Genomic DNA, 8,977 nt, shown 5'->3' with positions numbered 1-8,977 from the left:
TCTTTTTCATATATTTCGGATGTAGGATTTTGATTGTATCCCAATAATCCTTCCCTCAAATGAAGGACCACTGGGAGCCTCCATACTATTATCCCCATGGTCTGAGTCCCTCTACCACCTTCATTTTTTCCTAACACTCTGTTTGGATGGGGTGTGGGAAGGTTCATTAACGGAAGGGGAAGGAAGGGGAAGGGAGGGAAAGGAAGGGGAAGGGAGGTATTTATATTTTTCTTGTTTGGGAGGAAGGGAAGGTTCATTAACGTAACATGTGCTACCTTGTTTGGGAGGAAGGGGAAGGAAATGAAGGTTAAATATATAAAATTACAAAAATATCCTTACTTGTTAAAATAGATCTATAATAATTTAGAAATAATTGTTCGTTAGGTATTTTATTTTATCTAATGTCTTATAACTATTCGTTCAATGAGTTCGTCAATCGAAATTATAAACTAAATATATAAAATTATAAAAATATCTTTATTTTTTAAAATAAATCTATATGTAAAAAAATATATATAGCTCATAAGATTAACAAAAATTAATATTTACAACTTAAATAAATAAAAAATTTAAAAAATAATAAGTAGATATATAAAAAATATGTGAAATACAAAATTTATACATTTTGGTACGATAAAAGATAAATCAATATTTATATATATATTTTTATAAAAATTTACTTTTTATATATATTTTTATAAAAATTTATTGATGTAAAAATTTACGACGAAGGTTAACATCGAGGAGTGCGAGTGACGACTACGTTATGTGACGAGGAGCAACGGTGCAAAAATCTAATAGATAAGTTATTTTAATAATTAATATTTTAATATAAGGGTAAAATTGGAATAAATATGTTTTCACATTTCCTTCCCCTTCCTTACACCCCAAATCGGAGTGTAAGGAATTGTGTCTATTTATGGCCATGCAAGGGGAAAGCTTACCCTTCCTTCCCCTTCTCTCCCCTTCCCTCACTTCTTTACAAACAAGGTTACAAATTCCCTTCCCCTTATTTACCCTTCCTTCCCCTTCCCTCACCTCCTCCCAAACAGGGCGTAAGAGTCTCCATATGGCCCCACATAAACCATAAATTTAATACCAATTATTAGAACCAATGGAATCAATATATATCTGAAAAAATATGATATTATCCACTTTGAGCTTAAGTCCTCATGATTTTATTTTTGGATTTTCTCAAAAGGCCTCATACCAATATAGATATCTTTTATCTTATAAATCCATAATTTTTTTTTCATGTATTTTCAATGTGAAATTTTGATTGTATCCCAACACATACAAGTTGTGGGTAACAATTTTAGTACATTTCATTGTATTTAAGGAATACTAGTGTGTTACTATATCCTCTTCATTTGTATGATTTTCTCCTTCTTTGAAATTTTTTCAAAAGGAGAATTTTTAGTTGATTGTCTATTTGAAAAATGATCCAAGGGATCATAGATCTTAAAATAGCAGTTGTTGGACTATGAACTAAGTAAACACCCTTGTTAGCTTTTATTTTATATTTCTACTATGACTCTTCTTGCTTTCATTAAAAGAAAAGAAAAATTTTAAAAGCACAATATTTACCTCCTCCTCTATTGCCTTTTTAGACCTACAATATCCTTTAAAAGAATTGCATAATCCTTATTAAGGAACTCAACTTCCCGCAAAGCAATTTTTTGCATTTAATATTCTTTAATATCTTTCCAATTTGTGTCGATGCATTTCACTCTGACTTTGGATTTTCCCTTCCTCTTCACTGCCTTTTTCCCAATTGGATGAATGTGGACTTCACAGTTGTCCACATCAACACTCATATCCAAATTTGAGGTGGAAGTGTGCTCCGCTAATTCAGATGTCCTTGTCTTTTTACATATTTCTCATACTTTCTGAGAATCCTCTACACATGCATATACTTGAAGTCTTTGTTATTATTATGGCTTTCCACATATTCAATGAGTTCTCAAACACACTCCAACCACTTTGACAATGAGTATAAATATTATTGTAGTTTGTAAAAAAGTCATTCACCATCGAGCTGAACTTATAGTAATGTGATTTTAACTGCTTCCAAATTCTCGGCATAGTTCCAATGGGTCGATGCTTGTTATGTAGTAATCAGTGATACGTTTCTAAAAAGCTTGATCCTTTTAGTCATTACCAATGACTACGTCGATGCTGATAGTGGTCAATGACTTCACAAGGACAACGTCTTCATCGGCAAATCAAACTATTTGTTGCAAGTCATCTATCTCCAATTCGTATTAGCACTCTATGTGTGATGAGTGTGGTGGCCATTGAGTTCGCGAAATAGATGATTGCATTACAGATTCTTTGTTGTTGACATATTCATCTACACTAGCCCTTCTAGATTCGTTTGAAGGCATGATCGATAGTTAAGAAGGAGAAAATACGCACGACAAAGCTAACATCTCAAATTGGTTGCCCATACTTGACCAATCTTAGGGTGGATATATATAAAATGGAGCTAAAGCGGCACGGATTCATAATTTTTTTAAAAAAACTTTGGTAATTTAGAAAATTTGGAGGATACTATGGAGCATATGAAATATTTTAAAATTTTGAAAAGAATTGTGTGAGAGAGGAAAATTAAGAATAGTGGACATTTAGATGAATGGTATTCTGGGAACATGTATTTTCTTTCACATTTGGAAAATTTAAAAGATTTTTAAAAGAACTATTGAATTTTTCATCCATTCCGAATAGAAAAATAAATATAGAATGAAAGGAAAAAAGAAGAAGTAGAAAGTGGTAAGATGAATGAAAAAAATAAAATATTAAAGATGTACTTATAGGTAATATTTTAAAAATAAAAATTAGTTATTGAACAACCATTAATTTTTATGTTTCATTGATTTTTTATTTTTTTATTTTAAAAAAGAGCCATTATGAAATTATAAAATAATTTTATTTGATTTTTAAAAAAGAGAGTGACGCCTCAAATGGAAAGCAACTCCCAACGTTCTAAAAAGAGCTCCCTCCCACTATGAAAGAGAACTCCTTCTATTTGACACATCCACAATAGGAGCTCCCATTTGTGGGATGCTCTAAGCATCTTAATTCAAGTCCGCCATCCCTCCTTCCCTAATATTAATAGGGCAAAGATTTTTATTTTTAGAATCATTAAGATATCATTCCATTTTGATTTTTTTTATCAAAAGGGTACTTTATTCCCATGTACAATTATTCAATTACCATCCATTATACTATTCTCATTATTATCTCTTCCTTATATTTCTAGTCTAAATTTTGAATCAAGGGTGCATTATAACAGCTATAAAATCGTAGCTGTTACATAATTATAACAATTACAATTTTGTAGCTATTACAATTAAGTTGCTACACAGTTATAGTAAATATGATTTCGTAGTTGTTATAATTGTGAATGTTATATAAGTTTTGAAAGATCATAACTATTATTTCGGATTAAAACACGAGACACACAATATATCAAATTGATGCTTGTTCAAAGGTATATATTTGTTATTGGACGTAACCCATAACAACTCAATCTTAGCCCTAAAAATCGTATTTAAAGGTGTTTCGGAGACTTCAATGAATTTTAGTTCCTTTTAAATTAATGTTATTTTCCATGTAGTAGGCTGAACAACTTTTGTAGTAGTAGCAACTACAAAATCGTAGTTGTTACTACAAGTTACAATTATTATCGTTGTAGTAGCTCGATTCCATTCTTAATATAACATGTATAATAATTATGATTTTATAATTATTATAATATGTGTGAGCGATTCAAGATTCATCTAGAAGATATCAATGTGATAATAATAAAAATAATATTTTATTTTATGTGGAAATGAGATATCTGATAAAAAAATAAAATGAGACATCATCAGATATCAAAGTTGATATCGGATAAAAAATTAAAATGAGACATCATTGATTAAAAAAAATATCTTCATGATGTTTTTTCCCGTATATTAATATATGACCCTGCAATCTACGAATCGCTAAATTGGCTGAAGGTGCTGCCCAAATTAGATCTTTATTTTATCTTTTTTCCCGTTTTACCCGCTTCAAAGTTTAATCTACTATAGCCTCTCTCCCATTGCATTCCACTCCACTCCATGGCGGATAAGCTCTCCCTCTCCCTCCCCGTCCCACTCCGACTGCCGGTTCCTCCGCCTTCCAACCCTAAACCCCTCTTCCCCGAATCCCTTCCTCCTCCCCCGACTTCCCCCCTCACTCCTCTCCTCCATAACCACCTTCTCCAACCCCAAACCTCAAACCCTAACCCCAACCCCTCTACCGCCCTCCGCCACCCTCGCCTCGCCTCCTCCCGCAAACCTCGCCTCGGCAAGTCCCACGACCCCAATCGAGGCCGCCCATGGTCCGTTCGCCCCAACTCCTCTCAACGCACCCACCGCATCCTCCACTCCCTCCTCCACTCGCCCTCCCATCCGCCCCCCGACCTCGATGATCTCCTTCGCCCGCTCTCCCCCTCCCTTGATCCCGACTCCCCTCTCCACCCCTTCCTCACTGATCTCCTCGCCGTCATCGAGGGCCTCGACTTCCACCGCCACACCGACACTGCCCTCGCTGTCTTCGACTGGGCTCGCCGCACGCTCGGTGACCGCCGCCTCTTCTCCATTTCCTCGTCTGGAGGTACTGGTAGCCCCTTGTTCCCTGTTGTCGTCTCCATCCTCGGCCGCCAGGGCCGCCTCGATGATGCCGCGGCCCTTCTCCAGTGCCTCCGGGAACACGGCTCCTCCCCCGACGTCTTCACCTTCACCTCGCTGATCACTGCCTATGCCCGCAAGGAAAGGTACCGGGAAGCGCTCGCTGTTTTCAGCTACATGCAGGCCGATGGCTGCAATCCCACCATCGTCACCTACAACGTCGTCCTCAATGTGTACAGCAACCTATTTGTGCCGTGGTCCAAGGTCACTGCGTTAGTAGATGCCATGATAGCAGATGGGATTTCGCCGGATAGGTATACCTATAACACTCTCATCAGCTGCTGCCGCCGTGGGTCTCTATACGAGGAGGCAACCGAGATTGTTAGAGAGATGAAAGCCAGAGGCGTGGCTCCTGATAATGTCACCTACAACGCGCTCCTTGACGTCTATGGGAAGTCTCGTAAACATTCAGAGGCATTGGGTGTGCTTCAGGAGATGGAAGCGAATGGAATCTGCCCCATTATCGTTACCTATAACTCTCTGATCTCTTCATTCGCAAAAGATGGAATCTTGGACAAAGCAATGGATCTCAAGGAGAAGATGGAGGCGAAAGGGATAAAACCTGATGTTTTCACCTATACAACTTTAATTTCTGGGTTTGAGAAAGCTGGTAAGGATGAGCTTGCGTTGAGGATGTTTGAAGAAATGGAGAGCAAGGGTTGCAAGCCAAACTTGTGCACCTTCAATGCTCTAATAAAGATGCATGGTAATCGTGGAAGATTCACAGAGATGATGAGGGTCTTCGAGGAGATGAGATGCAGCAGGTTTAAGCCAGATATTGTAACTTGGAACTCATTGTTGGCAGTCTTTGGACAAAATGGCATGGACTCAGAGGTCTCTGGAATTTTCAAGGAGATGAAAAAAGCTGGTTTTGTCCCTGAGAGGGACACATACAACTCCTTGATCAGTGCTTACAGTCGCTGCAACTCATTTGACCAAGCTATAGAGATCTATAAGAGGATGGTTGCTGCTGGGATTGGACCTGATCTTTCAACTTACAATGCTGTATTAGCTGCACTTGCTCGAGGAGGGCTTTGGGAACAAGCAGAAAAGATGCTTGCAGAGATGAAGGATGGGCGTTGCAAACCTAATGAACTCACATATTGTTCATTGCTCCATGCTTATGCCAACGGGAAAGCAATAAAGCAAATGCGTACTTTATCAGAAGACATATACTCGAGGAAGATTATTCTGTCACACAACATGCTCTTAAAAACACTGGTTTTGGTAAACAGCAAGAGTGATCTTCTAGCTGAAACGGAGCGAGCTTTTGCAGAGCTGAAGAAGGGAGGATGTTCTCCTGATATCACCACATTGAATGCCATGGTCTCAATCTATGGAAGGAGGCAAATGGTTTCAAAAGTAGAAGAGATACTCAAATACATGAGAGCCAGTGGAATTACCCCAAGTTTGACAACCTACAATAGTTTGATTAACATGTGCAGCAAGCTAGGAGACTGTGAGAGATGTGAAAAAATTCTTAATGAAATCAGGGTGAAAGTTGGACGACCTGATCTTTATTCTTATAACACTGTCATTTATGCTTATGGCAGGCAAGGCCGCATGAAAGATGCATCAAGGGTATTCACACAATTGCAGGCTTCTGGTCTGCGGCCCGACATTGTCACTTACAATACTTTTGTTACAAGTTATGTAGCCAACTCAATGTTTATAGAAGCTATTGATCTAGTTCGTTACATGATGAAGAGTGATTGCAAACCAAATGAGAATACCTACAATTCTATTATAGATGGGTACTGCAAGCAGGGTCAGAAGGATGAAGCATGTGCTTTCATATCCAAACTTCAGCAAATTAGTGGAATCTCTAAAGATGAGCAACAAAGGTTATTGGAAAGAATTGCAAATCGTACTTTGTAAATCTGGAGGAAATATATGGTTGAACGAAACAGAGTCAGTTTCTCTAATGGTGGTTATACAGCATTTTGAAATCAAGATGACCTATCTCAGTTATCTTCAACTTACTAGCTTCTTAATTCCTGGGGAGAATTGTGTGTAATTAACCAACTGCCGTTTTGTTCTCTGAAGAATGAACCCAGAATCAGCATTTCCGATGTTAATACAAAGTCATCCTCTGTAAGCTATTTTTTATATCTCTTTATTATCTGAGGCCATTTTTTAACACTCCTTCAAGTTTTTATACTGAATGATATGGGTATATTGAAATGTAAACTTTTCACAAATCAGCAATTTACTATTTTTTTTCCTTGTATTTCTATGCTCGATATTTACCCTGGTTGCTAAAGTAGCATAATATTAAGGTCTTATATTCCATACTGAGATTTCTTAGAATTTCAAGTTGTGATTCATTAAATTGTGTACTGTGGATCAAGGTGAAAACAGACAATGTGTACTCAATTCCTCTACATGTCAAGGTGTTTTGCTATATGAAACTTTCACTGGGCTATTGAGTAAAAATCATAAGTGTTAATCTGTTGGCATATGGTTTCTCTAAATTAATAACAATTGTTGATGTTCATTTACTGTTCTTTTTCTCTATTCATGCTATTTAATTTTGATGACCAGTAGCTTACAAGGTCCATATGAATCGGTCTTTGATTCCATTTAGGGAGAGATCCAAGAAGAGGGAGAGAGGAAGAAGAAGATAGAAGGAAGAGGAAGAATGGAGAAAGAAAAGCGAGATGACAAGTTGCATTATGAAGGATAGAGGGATAGCACAGAGGAAGAAGGAAGAGAGAAAAGAGGAAGAGTGGGAATGAGGAGGAATAGGAAGGGTGATGCAACAGCAGTCATATAATGTGTAATCAAGGAATTTAACCCAGAGTGTTGATGATTTTGTGTCTTAACAGTCAATGTCAATAAATAGGAAAAGAAACGCCAATTTAAAAGTTGCATTATTGCTTGAAATGAAAATGAGAGATTTTTTATAGGCCTTACAATAACCAATAACCTAATCTAATTAAGGCTCAGGCAAAATTGAATAAGATTAGTTGAAGGTGAAAAAAAATAGAACAGTGAGCTTATTTGTAAGTAGAAACATAATAACTTTTTTTGAAAAGGATAAAGGGAAATACAACTACTGCATCATTCAACACTAAGTTTGGATCAAGATAGCTAAAAAAACTACATAATTAGTTCAGTTAGCGCATATGGCTAAAAATATTTACTAAATGTTTCACTGATCATAACTCTAAGTTGCCATACTCAAACGAAGTCGATCAGTTGGTATCAATTAGACTGCTTTCTGATTTCTGCAATTGAACAGGTAATCTATTTGTTTAAGACTTTTCTGCTGTTGAAGATAGATACTTTTATATCCGGCAACAGTTCTCAACAGCCTTGCTTCAATGATTGATAACCAAACATTGATCCAGCAACGACTCGTCTCTAGTGGTCGAACCTTTGTAATATGCCTTAAGCCCTACTATTGACCAACATTTAGAGACTGTTGAACCATGTTCTGAATAGGTCCTAATCAACATAGAAGTCATACTATTGCTAAAAAGATGACTTCATATTTGCTTCTAGAGATGGCTCATTGCACTTACTGTGTTCTGATAACCTTCTACATCCTTGAAGCATGATTTCACACTTCCTGGAACAAATGTAGTGTGGTTTCCAGGTCATTTTACACAATATTTCAAGGGCAAAAATCATTGGGCTTTGGTATTTTCTATATCATCAAAAGGACATCTCATTTAAAAATATATATATTAAAAGGGCGTCTCATCGTTTTTTTTAATCTCAAAGATACTCTCATTCTAGTCCAGTGTTATAGTAATTATGATCATGGTTATTAAAGTAAATTGACTTAATTTTTCTTTTTGATTTAATTTGATCAAAATTGTTAAGTATGAAGCTTTGTCATATCAAAATAATATTTATCAACTTATTAAAAATGGTTCAAATTTATTAAAATTGCTTTAATTTATTCAAAATTGCTTACAGTATTATAATAGTTTCTAACCATTATTATTATTATAGTTGCAGCAATTTATAGTAACTTTGGGAATATGTGCTACAATATGGAGCAAGTTGAAAAAGCTATGCTCATACCTGTTATAATTATAGTAGTTAATTATAATAGTCATAGTTATAATTGTAGCAATTATGATAATAATTGTTATTATTGTAGCAGTTATGGTTGTAGTTGTTATAAGTTATAATAGCTATGATGGTCGTTGCTACAATACTAGTGATTTTGATCAAGTTGTAACAGCTATGTTCCAAATAGAACCTGAAAAACTAAAAGTTTTGCTGCTAAAGAGTATTCCTTGGTA

General features: G+C 36.1%; 1 protein-coding gene and 1 pseudogene across 1 annotated transcript; one reads left to right on the top strand and one right to left on the bottom strand.

Moving 5' to 3' along the window:
• Positions 1 to 1,595: 1,595 nt before the first annotated feature.
• On the bottom strand, positions 1,596 to 2,492 carry LOC141844879 (uncharacterized; annotated as a pseudogene).
• A 1,614-nt stretch (positions 2,493 to 4,106) lies between these two features.
• Positions 4,107 to 6,933, top strand: LOC141845198 (uncharacterized). Its single transcript, XM_074733252.1, has one exon. It carries the CDS (start codon positions 4,107 to 4,109, stop codon positions 6,594 to 6,596), a length of 2,490 nt encoding a protein of 829 aa, XP_074589353.1. The 3' UTR covers positions 6,597 to 6,933.
• The last annotated feature ends 2,044 nt before the right edge of the window (positions 6,934 to 8,977 follow it).

Source organism: Curcuma longa, chromosome 14 (genome assembly GCF_044706935.1).
Source record: "Curcuma longa cultivar G26 ecotype Majalengka, Jawa Barat chromosome 14, ITB_CL_G26_1.1, whole genome shotgun sequence".
In the NCBI taxonomy this organism is placed as follows: Eukaryota; Viridiplantae; Streptophyta; class Magnoliopsida; order Zingiberales; family Zingiberaceae; genus Curcuma; species Curcuma longa.
Note: the sequence above shows the minus strand (reverse complement) of the source record. Positions and strands in the feature narration are given on the sequence as shown.